Source organism: Carassius carassius, chromosome 48 (genome assembly GCF_963082965.1).
Source record: "Carassius carassius chromosome 48, fCarCar2.1, whole genome shotgun sequence".
Lineage (NCBI taxonomy): Eukaryota > Metazoa > Chordata > Actinopteri > Cypriniformes > Cyprinidae > Carassius > Carassius carassius.
In genome coordinates this window covers 1,523,417-1,541,330 of record NC_081802.1, presented here as the reverse complement: position 1 = coordinate 1,541,330, position 17,914 = coordinate 1,523,417, and the positions used below count along the sequence as shown (strand labels likewise).

The 17,914-nt window shown below is 41.1% G+C and overlaps 1 protein-coding gene across 17 annotated transcripts in view; it reads left to right on the top strand.

Moving 5' to 3' along the window:
- The window catches only part of LOC132131136 (receptor-type tyrosine-protein phosphatase S-like), a 131,888-nt gene that overhangs the window by 10,280 nt on the left and 103,694 nt on the right, over nt 1-17,914 (top strand). For all 17 annotated transcript variants that reach the window (XM_059543096.1, XM_059543102.1, XM_059543099.1 and 14 more), the window contains exon 2: nt 16,102-16,270. In XM_059543096.1, the coding sequence (XP_059399079.1) occupies nt 16,186-16,270 (85 nt within the window). In that variant the 5' untranslated portion in view covers nt 16,102-16,185. The remainder of the gene's footprint in view (nt 1-16,101; nt 16,271-17,914) is intronic.

The window sequence follows — 17,914 nt, the reverse complement described above, 5'->3', positions numbered from 1 at the left end:
TGGCATAAACACACACATGCATGGTTTCATGCTTGTATTTTCATTTATAGTCAGTGCCTTTTTAACAGATTTAAAGGCCGAAGTATGTCTTCTTTTTGAGAGCTTAGAATTAGACCATTTGGCTTTGGCTTCGTTTTCTTTCTTTTTTTTGGTGGACCATGCAGTTTGCAGTTAAATGCTATGAAAGCATGAAGCATGTTAACACAGTTGCAGTAACAGAACCCAATGTGTGAACAAGTAATTTGATATTCTTACATAAAGAGCTATTTATTGTTTCATTGATTTATTTAATTTTAATTTATGCATCTGGCTAATATTGGAGGATTGAACGCATTTTACTTTTTCAGTCTTCTCTTTGCTACTATCAGAATTACAGTTTGGAGATTCATTCGGGTTTCTAGATGATAAATATCAAAGACGGCTGACATTTGCCCTCTTAAATTCAGTTAGCAATGAATGTGATCAGAATCACTTTGCTTTTAAAGTCATCAGAACATAGAGACGCGTTGTCTGGATTACAGCAAATTATCAGAGACGGACACAGCAAATGTGAAATTGAAAAGTGCTAAATCTGACTATTATAACCTTTGGTTAGTCCATGTATTCCTGGCACGTTGGTCTGTGGTGCTTGTGTGGGAAATATGGGTTCAGTTTAAGCCTGCTTCTTCTTGCTTTGTTTCTGTGCCCTGTGGCTCTTTCCTGTAGTGTACTTTCACTAGTGGCAAAAGTTCAGAAATCCTTTGTCTTCTCAACAGACAAGTCAAGGTACATGGAAGTCAAGTGTGTCATGGAAATAGCTAAAGTGCCTCATGCATATTTCATCTAGGCGGGTGTGTGAGATGGAGTTTGTGAGTATACGTGTGTGTGTAAGGGTTTTGTCCAGCTCCAGTATAGACTTCAGTCATGGTGTCCTTTGCGGATACTGTTTCTCTATAGACAGGCAAACAAAAGATTCACTGCAGATCTGCTGACGTTAGGGGTTTTAATGCTTACAGATACATCCAGTTATCCAGGCAAATTGATGCTAGTTCAAAAAGAGGCACATTTGGGGTCGTTAAAGTAATTGTGATCATTTAGGTAAAACTCTAAAAACTCCTTTCCTTTTCGGTTGACGTCAGGAATCAAGTTTTCAACCCTTTCCCTATAACCATCTGTCTCTATTTTTCAAAATCTAATCAATTCCCGGTGGACAAAATCATGTCTGCCCAACATTTTCTTTGTTAAATGTCTAGTTTAGTTCAGAAACACATTTGTCTAGTTGAATGGGCTTCAAATACTACAGTATCTTGAAAAGTTAGTACACAATCTTTTTTGGGCTCATTAAAATTGTTTTGGAGATGCCAGGGTGTCGTTGCAAACTTGTTTTCCACACATTGCTAGTCTCCCATGTATCTGTCCTAAAACACAACCCTTTTAGGCATCATGTACCCCAACAAGACAATTCCCAGCTAATGTTTGTTGAGGTACAGCCCAGGATCCATTGTTTACACAATGTTCAATTGTACCATAGAGTCATTAATCAGTTTGGGGCCTGGCTGCCTCTGATTTTTTTTTTTTATCTCCCAGAAGGCTCTAGAGTTCTTTCAGGGCAACCCTGCTTTTTATTCTATACACCCCTTCAGCTCTACTGCCAACTTTACCGCCAGCCTTGTCTATAAATACGTTCACCTCTTGGAGGCTTTGAAGTCCCCATTCATGTTTCTTATGCACCCTTCAACTTCAGCGTCCAACGGCAGACAGGAAGTCATGTGGCCCCTTCTCCTTCCAGAGTTGTGCGGGTCACTAGGAATGCCAGGATTTTTACCATGATGGACAGTTAAAAGAGCAATTGCCAAGTTGGCGACGAGGGTAGTGTAATAAGCAGCCCTTCAGCATGGACTTTTTTTCTGTAGTTGCCATGGAGAGCGCCAACTCAGCCGACCTTTGACCCGACATTTGACTGAAACCAGACTGCAAGTCTGAACATATAGGTGGAGTTTCAGCGCCCTCCCATAAACTATTAGAAACATCATTCTAGTCTGAACTCTCCTATATAAAGGTGCTTTAAATTATAGAACATACTACCCAGAATAGCAAAAAAAAGCCCTTCCACGCCATGTTCCCATATTTTTTCTACCTCCACCCCATCAGCTCAGTGTCAAACCGAGTTCTCCACAGTTACGGGGCTAAAAGTGCATTTTCCCAGTCTCTCTATTTTTAGCCTTCGCCTAGGGTGGAGTTGAAACGGGAGCTGAAGGAATAGGAGGAATTTGGGTTTTTCAAGAAGCCATCACTTAATTTTTTTTTCTCTCCCATAATGTGCCAATACATGGCTATTGTTTTCATTCTTGCCACTGCTAAATCTGCCAATTCCTTCCACCAGGGAATTCCCAGAATACGGTGACTGCTTTCTCTTCATGGCATGCACAGTTGAGCTGGAGCGTCTTTCTTTTTTTGCTAAGCGGTTGTGAATTCCCATGGTGTCCTGGGGTCACATCAGGTTAGACAGTTCTGTCAGGGGTCATATCCTGTGTAGTTGAAAACTAAACACCAGTGTGGCATTCTTCAATGTGCAGGGTTGTGCATTCTACCTATAAGTCTCCTCTTCTTGTAGCTGTTTATAAACAGCCATGTTTTGTATGTATTAATTTTGTTTTTATCAGTCAGTGTTGTCTTGATTCCTGGGGAGATCCTATCCGCCACTCCTGACTGTGCCGAATGTGAAGTGAGCCACTTGACTTGCAAATGGTTGCAAACGTGAGTAGCGTATCGCACTTGGGTTACTGCCTATGGGAGGCATCACTGATCCTTCTTCAAAGATTTATTGGTGGCTCCCGGCTCTCCAGCTGACAAGTCAGCCTTACCCCTTTCATTTTGTGTGAGTGTAACCTGCAAACTCCAACCTCAGAATTTAATGGAACTACCTGGAGACTAGCCATTCATGGTACAGCGACTGCAACAGCAGCCTTAATTGCTTTCAACACGGTGGTCGTTTAGTTAAAACAAGCTTACTGTCAAGGAACATCTTAGTACATTCGACCACACAGCTCCTTGAATCAACTCATGCAGGCTAATCTCCGCCACCGCATTGCCACCTTCTCGAACCTACTTGTACAGTAAAATCCCAAGCAAGACGCCTTAAATAACCTTTTAGGCCCAGGGAGCTGATGATGAAATAACTATGTTAAGCTAGCGTTAAACTTCCAAACCAAGACTCCACGCCTCAAACCGTCTGTTTGACATTGATACCTCTCAGTACACAATTGATATTCACCTGTCTCCTCTTAGATAAGGGTTAGATTAAGGTTAACACCTGAGGGCTTAAAAATGCCGTCCTTAGGTTTATAGGCAGAAAGTTGACATGGAAAATCAGCTGAGATTGTCACTGTAATGAATTCGTCCCTAGCCGTAAAACCTCTGCCCATACATTAACCTGCTCTTAAAAGGTTAGCGCACGCCCTCGTTCCAAGGGTACAGAGGCACGGCTAAGTGCGCCATGCACATAATGTTGTCATTGCTGTAGCGTGCTCCAACTAGCCTGATTGTCTTCATCATATTGTGTTTATGAAATGATATTTCTCTAACAGTGGTGGCTGATTAGCTAACTAATTGTTAGCGGCGTAAAGGGAGGCCAGACTCAGACGTAGGCATGCAGAGAGCTGCACATAACAGTTCCACTCCCACACTCTCATTAAAATACCATTCGGAGACAGGTTATTTATTTTAGCTGTGGAATGCTGGGAAGGGGGCTGCCTAGCACAGGGAGGAGAGGTAGTTTTGTCGTCCGAGTGGACAGCTGACTGCGGTTATTCAGTGTTGACATGGAATGTGGGATTTGGTTTTTCGTGAAGCTTCTTCTACAATAATAATTATCCCTGCTGCAAGCTAATGAGAGGGATGAGTAAACAAAACCATCATGCATTGTCATTTATGTGAGGATGCTGATCTCTGAGGGGCTTTCACATGTCTTTTTTTCTGTTATTAGCAAAAGCTAGTATGTGAATTATGTAATGACTTTTAGGTTGGTTGAACTGGTTTTCTTGTATGATTTAGTACAGTCTTAGCATAGTTTTTTGCCAGTTATCTGAAAGATTTAAAAGTAGCTTGTTTGTACTACATTTGTAACTTCATTTTATTGATAATGACGGTACTTGTCATTATTTGTTAGTGTAAACGAAAGGGGTTTGTGCTTTGTACTATTGCTGCCTCCTCAGGAAAATATGACTTCTGTTAGCTAGCTTTTATTTTGCAACAAAATAAATGGTTTTAGTTTCTGAAACTGTTAAAAAAAACGTATTTTTCTGTGTGTATATGTGATTTTTAGACTGACATGTTGTTTTGATTTTCTTCTAGAGGCTTTGCAGAAGATTCAGTTCTTGAATGTTTTCCCTTTGTATGGTCAGAAAATAGGTTTCGTGAAACAGGAACCCTTGTCCGTTTCCTTCAACAACCCATCAGGCCTCTTTTGTGTGGCCGCATGCCTTCTGTTTGTTTATGTGTGCTTATAACATATTGTGTCTTTGTGACTGCCTTTCAATCATGTGTGAGACTGAGAGCCCCTACTTACCGATTGAAGATTGTTTTCTCTAGCCGAGTGGCGGCTGAGTGAGAAATCTGAAGGGAAAGTGAAGGATGAGGAATTAGAGGGAGAGCCAGTAGGAGAATGTCAGAAAGTCGGAGCAGATGGACAAAAGGCCCAGTGTTATCGGCCCCAGCAGATTGGCCCCCAGAATGCCACAGCTGGTATACATTTCCATTGGGAGCAATGGCGACTGGCCGCGCTCCTTCTTACTGACCCCATCCTTTTCTTTCACACACATACTAAATCTGGCCCTTAGCACACACTCGTTGAGCTATGCTGCACCACAGACCCTGACTGTATAAGAATGGAATACTAGCTTGCTCCTTACTATAAATTATGCAGTATTCCAGTTTTTAAAAACAGCATGTTCAAAACGCAATTCTAGTTTATTCCATTTTTTTTTCATAACTGCATGTTTAAAATTGAATAGTAGCTTGTTTCTAAAAATAGTACAGTATATACTGTATACTGCATACTAGCTTTTAAAAATTCCCTACTCTGAATGTAATACTAGCTCACTGCTTAGAAAATTATTTTTGCAGTATATATTGTATACCGTACATTAGTATTTAAAATGTTCCGTAACCAAGCATAAGCAGTCACTGTTTTTGGTATGCTACATTGTTTTCAGCAAGTGGGATCTAGAAATCATCTTTTACATAAAAACCCAAAATATTTTAGAGGTTTCTTCTGCAGTATGCATACTGAAGTATACATGCACAATATGCTTTTCTGAAAAGTGCGTTTCCCTCCGTAATTAGTAGCTTCATGACCAAAACAAAATTCAATTGAGCCTCAAATAGAACTTAATTTTGGAGATCTAAAAGAATGCTGTGACGGTTTATTGGACAAAATTAAAGAAATGTAGAGTTTATTGGCTGTGCAATATGTGAATGTTGTTTTCACCAGTGTTTTTGTTGTGGTACATTCTTCCTTATAAATCGACTTGCACATATAGAAAACTACCATTAATATGGTCCGTTAGGCTGTACCTCTTTTTTTCAAGTGTATTTGTTCTAGTCTGTCACCTTTACGTGACTTGATGTTTACGTGACAAATCTGTTTTCATCCAGATCCACCATGTAGTCCCTGCATGTGTGTAAGCAACCCCCCACCTGTGTGCTTATGGGGAATAGCTTGCTCTAATAAACAGGACTCCCTGTACAGTTTCTCTCATGTGTTTCATACATGAGCTTATTTAATCCCACTCGGTAATCCTTACTGCCTGTCTCCTTGGCCCCTCGGGCCTTGTTACCATTTACACTTGCTCAATCAAGCTCCTGCTCGCACAAGGCTGCACAATTCTTACCGCCCCCCCCTTGACCAGGGAGGGAGAAAGAATGTTTTCCATTCAAGACGTGTGTGTGTGTGTGTATATAGTCCCGTGGTGATTTTGCATAGCTGACCCAAATTCGATCCAGGTTGGGCCATTTTTGTCTTGAAAAATTTCATTTTTTATAAGCATAAACCTAACTTATTTTTAGACTTACTATTTTTAAACAACCATGATTTCTGTTTTTTACAAGTGTTGTTGTTACAAAACATCAGACCTTTTTTAGATTTGGTCTGCTGAGCCTGTCTGGAACCCACATTTTCACCATGGGAATATGTTCAGTGTTGCTAGGCTTGGGAGAAAGCATCTCCCTTAGCAAGGTACCTGTATGCTGTGGAAAGTTCTCCTTGGACTCAATATAATTTCCAAAGCACTCTGGAAATTCATCAATGCAGAGGTTTGCCAAGAAAATACATTTTGGAAAAGGTTTCTGCTTCTATTTTAGACGGAACTGGACAGCTGTAACAATACCCGGCTTGATATTCTGCATAAACATGAGCATTTCAGAGTGAAACACAATCGCACATTCTCTCGTTCTCTCCAAACATGCAGGCAGGCAGCTCTTCCCTTGAGATGGCAGATCTGAGCAAGCCATATGGAGCAGGCTGCATCTTGCTGAGCATGCCTGACGACAGCCGAACAGCTTGGGCTGTACTGGAATGACAGCCTTCAGTTCTTTTACTAGGTTTTCCAAAACTTGCTTTTTGCTCTCTCCCACCCTCTTCATTTTTTACGGTACTTTTTCCCCCTCTTCATAACCAAACAGATGGAATGAGGGACTAGCATCACGTTCAGCAAGCAAACACACTTATCTGCTGACAGCACCATCCTGGTTTAACAATCTGCCTCATTTAAGGACCTCCCTAAATGATGCCACATAATCACCCTTAGCTGTTGTCCCATGGCCTAGAGTTCATGTATCAGGTGCACAAAGATAAGATTTGCCCACCTCGTGGTCCCCCAGAGGAATAGATGATTGCAATAGCAATAACATAAGAGTTGTACCCCTCAAACAAAACCTTTCCCTTTTGAGGGAGCCATTGCTTTTATCCAAAATAATAGGCAACGTAAAGTTGTGTTGTTCTTTTTCATTTCATTCCCTCCTAGCGCAGTTGGAGGTTCAACACTTGATGTGTTCAGCTCTTCTTCGGCACCTCCTCCTACCCGTTTCTCTGTAATCAGCAGACGCGCCGCACCAGGTGGCTGGACCGGAGAGACCAGGAGAAAAGAGCGTCACAGCTTCTTAATTTAGAGTATTCAAATTCCTCACGAGTGATTTTGATTAAGTCGGCCCACACATTCCCGTTCACACTCAGTGGGTACGAACGAGACTTGGGCGGTGAGAAAGAGAAGGGGGGCTTCCTAGCCTGTAATGAACAGAACAGCTCTCTGCTTCCTTGTACACAAAAAGAAACTCTAAACTAAAGTATCGATATTCGGTTTGAAAATAAAGTATTTCTTATCTTAGATACAGCTAGAGTCTATTTGTCTGCGTCTGATTATAGATCCCATGAGAGCTTTGAGTGTTCCTTGGCTGATAGTAGGATCTCTAACAAGTCATCAAACTTATAGTATTGGATTAGCTTTCCCACAATGTCACGTTTTCGGTCAGCACTGCCAGTTGTTACAGTAATGAATAATTGATTGTTGTATAATCAGCCTGACTTGCTTGCGGGAAAACGTTCCTCTGTCAATTCCGTCTGCTCAGTCAACCAATCACTGAGATTGATTCATCATATTGTCCCGACTGTGCCCTCTCTCACTCTCTGTCCTTCCCTGAGCAGGGAAAGATTTACTCATCTAATTTTCCCTCCCTTATTTAGGCCTTTGTTCCATGAATGCAAGTCAGTTGAGCATTGTTGATGGAGGCGTTCTGCAAAAGGACAGAGAGAGACTTCTGGTGTAGTGCTGTCGACCTCTTACCTGTTCATTCCACCAACGTTTGTTATTTCTTTGACCGCTTGGACCCTCTGGACGAGCTGGAGGCCGCAGGGTGGCTGATGCACCACAGCTAAGTCTAACTCTAGTGAGAGGTACGGTCTCGCAGCTCCGAGGGCCTGTCAGATCTCTTTAGAGATAAGAGATAAGGTGGCTCTTGCTCTCACACTGATTACACCTCACACCATGTAGTGCTGACTTAATGCCTTATACAGTGTTGAAAAGGGCCAGTTGCCTGATACGAATGAAGTGCCCACAGGGTTGTTCACGGCACACAATGCTGGCATCTTTTAATGCTGCTGTTCGTATTGTGTGCAAATGTAGGAGTTGAATGAATTTGTTGTTCTTGCAATATTATTGCCAGCAAGTGTGTTTCCTAGCAGGCAGCATAAGAATGTTGCATGGTTAAAAAGGAGCTTTAACCAGCTGCTTGACCTCTCACCCTTGATCCACCCTGCAGGTCTTCAGTTGTCCAAAGAGGTAAAAATAACTTTTTTTTTTTTGGGTGGCCAGGGAAGGATTTGTTGGGCATTGGTTGAGGTGCTTCTGATTCAACACAGCATCAGTGCTGCGACTCAGGGAACACTGCATGTCCTTCATGAGGTCAAACTCCAACAATAACCTAGTGTTTGGTTATTAGTGGTGGTATTTTCATATGCGGACAGCGTAGTCTCTGTTACCTCAGTGGCTCTTTCAGGGACAGATCAGAATATCTAGCAGCCCAAGTTGAAGCTAACAATCCCGCTACCCCATTCTTACCCCTTACCCCAGTGAGTATGTGGGGTCATCTCACCTCTGACCCCTCTTCCTATTCTACAATCCCTCCCTTGTGCAGCCCAGTCAGCAAGATTAGGGACATGGGAAAGCCGGACTGTGGTAGAGCTCCTGGGACTCTATTTGCCTGTACTTCTTGCAGCTTTTATAATGGCCGTAAAAAGTGACCAGTTGTTACTCTCGAGCTGGGATGGAGGGAGGTGACAGACAGGAGACACAAACCCAAACCTGGCCATCTGTTTTCTGTCTTCAACACGTTTCTCTCTCGTTCTCTCGATTCAGGAGGCCGAGGGGAGGGTACCGCATCTACTCAGCCCAGTCTTGAACCAAGGGACACTTACCTCACTCGCACACATTCACGTCTGCCTCAGTGCGCTTTCTCCCGAGGCTCCAGTCGCGGTCAAAATGTGATTATACACTCCTGCACCCACTCACCATAGTACTGTTATGTAATTACAGTGGTAAGGAGTCAATGTGCTTGAGCAAAATGGTTTTATTATGGTGAGTAAAGGGGCGAAAAAATTCCATATTTGTTCCCACAGCCACCATTAGCATACTGCTCTTCACAAATCTGGTGCAGACCCTGTCGAGTGGAGCATGTATAAACAAGGTGACAAATTGATCCCTGGGTTGTTAATTAGCACAATGAATTTATTTCATTTAATGGTACTAGCTGGTGTCCTTGAGGAAAGAGCTCTTAATCTAAACAGCTTCACTTGTGTAGTTCAGGTTCCGTTTGTGCAAACACAAACCCAGAACTGCCTCTCAGCTCAGAAGAGGGTATGCTAGGCTGTTGCATTTACATTCAACAAAAATTACCTGTGTTGTTCCATTTAGCACCAAAACACAATGATGCACTGTAACCAGTCATCAGTAAAAGAAAGGAGTTTGTATTCATGTTGGGATTCAATGCTTCCTACCACGAGAGCAGGATGTTGTGTACACCATAGAGCACTAACATCCTGCCTGCGGCAGTGTGGTTACACCTAGCCTGAATGGATGCGCAGCGCTGGAATGCTAATGCAGCCCATCCACCTCACCTCTGGCTGTGCCACCTATAACAGTAAGTGGCAGCGTAATTGTCCACCTCTGAGAGAAACCATCCCATCCTCCAGAGCAGATGCCAAATCATAGGCTGCCAGCCTCTGAAATAACGATTTATTTAGCTTGATTTGAATGATTCCATACTGCCATCCCATAGCAACTATGCAGAGCTTCTATTTACCAAGCTAAGAAAAGTATTCCAATTTCCAAGGGGGCACCTGTGCTTAATGTAATTTTATTCCTCGCTGGGATCTGGAATATAAATGTGCGCCGATATTTCCGCCTCTAGGGTGGCCCTTGAAATGCTCTTAGCTGGGTCTGAAAGGGCAGGAATTGCATGTAGATGGCTTGGCGAGAATCCAGAACGTAACGTCATTCTTTTTTCAAGGACTAATGCTCATCGCAGCCAGGCCAGATATGATTAAATTGGCTTTTCTGAAAGATACAATTGAGCATGTCATAGACTCAAATGACCTGTCTTTTAGACCATGTGTCCTAAACTGAAAATATCCTGTTGCTTAACATGGCTTGTCTTTGTGCACAATCAGATAACTTAAGGGCAGTGCTGATAGGCTAACCAACACTTTGCAAACATTAAAGACTTAAGATTGAAATGGCTTCACGAGTGCTGTGTTGACTAGCAGAGCATGGCATTAGCAATGCCAAGGTCATGGGTTAGATTCCCAGGGAATTCCAATTTATAGCTTGAATGCAATGTAATGGAAATGTTGACATATTTTCAGTTGAAACTATTTACCATATTAGTTCATCACAACCATTTAACATTTGTTATTGCTATTGCTAGTCGGTTGCAGGTAGTAGTGGAGAGTGGAGTATTTTATTGGACAGAAATATACTCAAACTGTCAGTTTTAAATGTGAATATCTTCTAAAGTTTTATGTTATCCCTGTGTAGGAGTATGTTAACAACACATAGATATTAGCCTCAAAGCTAACCGATATGAACTAAAAGCCACAATGCACACGCTTTTTGGGAGTGCCAAGTTTGACTGCATTGCAGCATATCTGTTCCTCTCCCAGAAGTGAAAGGACTCTTGAATTTATCTCCCTGAAAGCGCAAAGGTCAAATGTGCCACCTGGTCTTCTCAGAATGACATATCAGCATGAAGCAGCACTCGCTTTGTTCTGATGTGTGCAGACATTCACTCCCTCCGTTCTGGTTGTACTCAAGAATTAGAATTATGTAATGGCTGTTTGGATAGGATATAGGAGAAAGACATTTTTGTCCTGGTTCTCTTGCCTCTAACTTCCCTGCCACTGTTCTGCAACTTAAGTGGAGACAGAGCGACTCCTGCAAGTGTTATTTTTCATCGAACATTTCATCTCGGATCCATGGCACATCTGCAGCGCAGGGAAAAGCCATACATCATCTTGCTGCCATTGTAAACTAACACAAAGGCAGGAGGCTTTGGTCACAGAAGACGTTGGCGTCTTCTCTCTGTGTCTCTATAGATTGCAGCCATGACAGCAATGGCAGATGTGTGCCTTGAAATGAGAGGCAATCACCTGATAATGCAGTGATTGTTATGCATTAGAGGGAGAGGATAGAACTGGTGAAAAAATATTTACATAATGCTCCCACAAATGCATGCATAACTCAACATTGACAGTGTACGGCAAGGCTTTAGGATGAATCTCACTAAATCTGTCAAGAACATGTCCTCTTTATTCTTGTCACAAGTCAGATTTCACCCTAACATCTAAAGTCATTCATAAGAAATTGTAGATTACAGAGAAAATGAAGTAGATATTGTAGATATTGGATTCCTTTTTATATATTCTCATTGTCCTTTGTTCTATCTATCTATCTACTACTAATAATAATGACAAGTTTATTATTTAACTGTATTATTATTTTAATTTGAAAAACAAATTTTTTTGTAACATTTACTCTCTACTAGTGATTCTTTCAGAAGGCAAGTAAAGTAAGTGGTAAAGTATCATTAAATGCTTCCTGTGAGGTAGGAAGTTCCATCACATCAGTATTGTTTTTCTGTCACAATTAATGCACGTCACCAGAGCTGCAACTTTCCAGATGCTTGTTATTGGATTTCACAGTGTTTTTTATACTTGTTTTAAACTTGGGTTTACCACTGGCTTTAAATGTCTGCTATAGTGTCAGAACTGAAGTGGAAATGGTTGCTGAATTGTGAAAGCATCTCTGGCTGAATTTGCCGAAGGGACGGATGCTTGGCTTCTCTCTGTGCACTGTTCAAAATGGCAGCCTGGACAGCAGAGAAAGACAAACATGAAGTCAAGCCACCTGGACTACACAGTCAAATCTGGCACTGACATGAAAGCCAGATGTGTGTTTGCTCGAGCTCTCTCACTTTACGGCTGTGGACAGACACATAAGTGTGTGTGACCGCAGGAGGAGTGTGTGTCCTTGATAATTGGACTGAATCAGGAGCCATTCACTTGGGCTTCTGTTGCCTGTAGCATACGTAGGGAACTGCGCCATTACAAGGGGCTCTTTAAGGTATATGGCTCGTAAATAGAAATGGCCACGGCGTTGTTTTATAAGACCCCTCTGAGGCTTTTTGTCTTGAATCTGGTTTTAAACTATCATGTTTTTAGTGTGCGTATAATTGGGCGGCCCATTTTACCAGCAAAAAATCAGGACCCGTGTTCTTTTCCACTTGTTTTTGGTGCCGGTATTGTGCGTAATTACATGCTACTCACTTCACAGCGTACATCACTTCTTTAGCTATAGTGTAGAGGGGTAATTAGCATTTGTTCACTTTGAATGCATGTGACGGTGATAAATCTTCCTTTTTAGCATTCATTAGCTTCAGAGATTGCAGATTGTGATGTTAGCATGCCATCATCTGCAATATCGAGAGTCAAAGGTGACTAAAGGAGTTAAGAGAGCGTTGCAGCAAGGTGTCTTTGCGATCACACCCGATTGCGCAGTTATTAGCGGTTTGATCTTCATATTGAGAAATGCTCACTGGGGCGCATAATTGGGAATTTTAATTGGACATACGCCATGGTTTCTTCTCTCACACAGTCTCACTGGGGATTCCGATCTGGCTTCCTCATCTGATTATCCACCATTAAAAATCACACACACACTGTTGTCCTCCCAGTTGTTATGCAGCTTCATCTGTTTCTTTTCTAAGCTTCTGCACGGTAGTTCCTTCGTCGGCATGAGCTGCTACCAGAGTTTTGCATTCTTGCATCAATCTTGGCAAAAACCATGAACTACTTAACGTACATGCACATAAACTCACAGCGTTGCTGTCTTTCTGTGTTCGTCTCCCAGCACTGCGGATTTCATAATCATGCAAGCACATTAAACTTGGCCATTGTTTACGACTCTTCTTCAGCGCTCATTTAGAAGATGTTGTTTTGATATTTCTGTTCACACGCTAGAACGCCGTTGTGTCTTTGACGTGTTTGCCTCATTTTAACATGCCTATTATTCCTGCGACCGCAGGGCATGCATCTTCTCGTGTAGCCCAGTTTGAAATGCCAGATCTTCCAACCTTTCACTCTCTTTTCTGTCTGTCGTCGTATCTCTCAGTTTTACTGCTGAATCCGACATGTGCGCATTAATAATGCATGGAAATGTGCATGATTAGGAAGCCAGCCAGTCATGAGCGCAGCCCTGATTGCATCTGACTGCTGGTTCTCTCCATTAAAAAGATAACACACACTCATACGGCATATCGCCATTGGCTGGAGGTAGCGAGAAAGATAGGAGATAGAACTGAAGATAAAAGACTTGGGCACACATACAGTAAATGCACATCTCAAGAGCCGCTCGACTGACTGTCAGTGGTTGCGATGCTGGTATCCACAGGCACTGTGTATCCTTGGCTCATAATGGCTTGTTTAAAAAGCCTGGATTATTTGCATGCTTTGTAGTTTGGAGGTGTGGGGTTTCGCACCAAAACTGTTTAGTACGTACTGAGTGTGACATGATTTTGCTTCAGTATCCAATGCATGCAACACATTGTTAGGAATGGCATGCCAAACCATAATGGCATGACGCAAAATTTTGTTTCCAGTTTTTGAGCATTTTTGCAGAGTCGCTGTGCATGTAGTGTCACTCCCCAACAAGTCCATAACATTCACCTCTCTGTACAGCTCAATTATGCATACACACAGGTCCTTGTTCATATTGCATGACTGTGTGGTTGAAATGCACCTGTTTTCCCAGCCTTTGAGGGCTAGCCAAGGTGGGGAACATGAACTGAGAGCATTCAATTCATGAAACACCTATATTCTGGTGTCAGTAGGTTTCATAAACTTTTGCACCATTGCTAACAATGAGACCGTGTTGCATTCCTCAAATGTAATCGCTTTACACCAAGCAAGACACAGAATTGTCTGCCTTTGATGAATGCAACATGGTTGCATTTGTTATTAAGGTTGTTTGAGGAGATCCATTGTTTCATTTTAGCTCATTGTTGAAATGAAACTTCAAACCTTCCAGTTCCAGACATGGTGAACAGGAGCTGCATTTGGAATCTGATTTGGACAGCTAGCATAGCAGAGCATCGTCATTCAGGATGGACATATTCCTCCTTTTTGTCTGGGCATGCCGTGCCTGCTTTGGCCCTATGCTTGAAGTACTCGAGAGCTGAATCCCTCGACTGACGTTTCCAATTGTTTATGTGGAGCAGAATTTCAAGTGTCGCAATGCAGGTTGACAGGAAACCCCAAGCTGACAAGCCAGCTGTCTTTAAGTCCTCACTCACGCATTATGACTTCCAGACTCTTTGGAAATGTAACTCCATACTAGAGGAGCACAAATAGCGGTGCAGACTGACACTGTGTGTGTGGATGTGATGACTGTGTTATTGTGTTGATCTCAACAGAAGGACACAATAGACTTATTATGAAAGTTTAAAGTGTCTCGCGTGCCCTCTGGGGAGGAGAACAATAGTGGACTGTTGCAGTGCACCCACAATCATAAATCTTGGCTTCTTGGTGACATTAGTTTATAGTTTAGACATAGTTTAGTTTTCAGCGTTGAAGAAAAGTTACAAGGTGTTTAAATCCCATTACAGTTAGAGTTATTATATAATTTTATATTGAATGAATAATTATTATTATAAACATTATAAATAATATTATTTTTACAAATTATTATAATAATATTTGATATAGTATTATAATAAAAGTATTTTATGCAATATTATAAAAATATTGTCAGTATTAATTTTTTGAGAATACATGATATGTCCAAACTATATTGGTTTTTGGCCATTTATTGGACAATTTATATATTTATTGTACTTTTTTTTCTCTATTCATCCATTTATCTCAAAGTATTGTATTTCAATATAAATGTTCATTTCCCTTCATTGCTTTAATCTAGCACTCAAAAAAATTATTATACTTGTAATGTGATTCCTAAATTCTCTTGTAGCATTTTGAAGTTTTGGTGATGAACTAATAAATGTATAAATACATTAGAAATACATTTAGTCTTTATTATATTTTATACAGTATTTTTAAAAAAAATCCCAGTGTGTCTGTGACCATATTTATTTTATTTTATTTTATCCATATTGATATCAATATTGGGCAATATATATATATATATATATTATGTTTAAATTGTTTGCCATCATTTAACACTAAGTTAATTCTTTTTTCTTTTTTTGTTTTATATATTTGTATTAATTTGTTTAAAATTAATTTACACATAGCATTTAGAGATCTCATATATATATATATATATATATATATATATATATATATATTCTTATTTATTTAGACAAAATATTATAGATTTTAATATTGTCCATTTGACAGCCCATTTAGTAGTTGCTAGACTTCCACTGTTGGTCCTCCACCAGACCCCCAGGGCTCAAATTAAAAAAGTGCCAGCTCATACTGCGACTTGTTTGAACACCCATAGTGAGTCGCACAGGCCTGGAGGTTCATCTACAGATGCCACAGTCACTCTTTACAGAGTCTCATCGCTTCATGTCAACATCTCTTTCATTCTCAACGTGAGCAAGTGCTTCCGAAAGCAGCTACACGTGTTTGCGTCTCTTGCCATCTTGCCATCTGATGTACTTGCCATCTTTAATTAAATGGTGTACAAGCACGTTCGCCGGGTTTCCACCCCGTATTTGTGAGAAACACAGCAACCCGCGAGTCGACTCCCGAGGCAGTGACGGGGGGATTAATCGCAATTTGGCTAAAACAAAGAGATGCCGTCTGAAATATTGATGAGTGTCTTGGTAATTACAAGATGGGTGGATAAGTAAATAACGAACAGATCCAGCGATAAAGCCTGACTAATTATGAGTTGTGTAAAACTGTAATTGGGAGACTGAGTGAATGTGAACAGGCTCAAACTGAGCGTGTGTGAATGAACTTGATGGTTGACTGGTGAAACAATGTTAACATACGCATGTTTGTCTCACCTGTCATTAATTATAAGGATTCTCCTGTTTTCTATCCTCCAGAGTGCCGAACGTCCAGCGTGCCGACCCTTCGTCTCCAGCCTGTGGGGCCACGGCTCTCCAGACAGGTCAGAGGTCATCTACAACATGATGCCAGCCAGCCACCTGCCCATCCTGCTCTCCCTGAGCGCCCTGCTGCTGTCTCCCCTGCTCACAGGCTCCTTGGCCTTATGTAAGACCAAACTAAGATGAAACTTGAGTGTAAGAGTGACGTTTAAGTCTCAAGTGTGTCAAAAGTCTAGAATAGACACAGTTCTTTTTCCTAGAATTAAGAGTAAGCGCCATGCAAATGTTACGACTTCAAGATTCAGTTGTTGAGGGTGGCTATTTTGGGTCAGTGTCAATGGATTTCCTTTACAAGCCAAATATTGGCTGATCCAATGGTTTAGGGCGGTCATTTTGGTCCGACATCGACATATTACCATTGCAGACCCAGTATTGGCTGATTCAGTGGATGAAGGTGGCTATTTTGGGTCAATATTGACATACTGTAATTATGGGCAAATTAGTGGTTGAGGGTGGCCAATTTGGATCAACATATTACCATTGCACGCCCAATTTTGGTTGATTTAATGGTTGAGGGTGGCCATTTTGGATCCGCATTTCATTTGCAGACTCAATATTGGCTGATTCAGTGATTGAGGGCAGGCATTTTGGGTAAGCCCTGATGTATTACCTTTACAGACCCAATATTGGCTGATTTAGTGTTTGAAGGGTCAATATCATTGTCCTGGATTCTTGTAACTATTACGTAACGATTAAACAGTAGGACTATTCTTATGAGCAGTTCTGTCATGGCAGAGCGGCAGGTTTAATATTTGAAAGAAACCTTTTATTTGTGACAAATATTGAGGTTAAGACTAAACTTGAGCTTTTCTAAACATTAGCGATGGTTCATGATGGTCAACTAGTTGTTTAACCTTATTTCCAGTAGATTAAGAAACTTAGGTATTCTTGTGTAAACTTGCAGAACTTTTTGTTTGTGACCGTTTTAAAAGTAGAACTCAAGCTTTACTTCAAGTTCTTTATATATATATATATATTTGTTTTGATAATTTTAGTGACGTGTATTCTTTAAGTCAATTGAACCCAAAACTAAGTTAATTAGGCTATACAGAACAAGTTTAAACTGATTAATCAGATAGTCATCCAGGCAAACCGACTAGTCAATTCTGAAAGTCTGTGGTTTTGCACATTCACAGTTGTTAAGGCTTCATAATCAAAAAAAACAAAACTCTGTGTGGGTTTAAGGATCTCTCCGTACACGTAGAGACGTGAAGCGCGTGATCGCTGTTTATTGGATTATTTCGTCTCTCTTTTCTGCGTGTATATCTCTTCATCAGGCGGATCGGGGCCTGCGCTGTCTTTTAATTTCCAAGGCTCGAAGTCAGGATTTGTTCTGCACCATTTCTCTCCTTAGATGGGTTTAGAGACGCATTAGGGAAACAAAACAAAGAGTCAAGTGAAGTAAAGCTAGGCGAGTGCAAGCGCGGGATGAAAGCGGAGGTAAAGCCTCCCCCCGTGGTGCTTTCAAGTCTGAAATAGGTGTAATAATGTGAGAATGGGTGCCCAATCTTTGTGTGCCCAACAGTGTTCTGTTCTCCTGTTTGTTGGTTTTGTAAGGCGGACTATAATTCACGTTTTTTTTTAGGTTAACATTTGTAAAGAGGTGTTAACTGCAAATGCAATAAAAAAAATGGCTAGATGTAGCGCAACGAAATGGATTCTTTCCAAGATTAGTTGAAGTCTTATTTTTAACGCTGTTTGGAAACACAAAAATAGCGCAGAACTTTTTAATTATGCATTTTAGAACGCA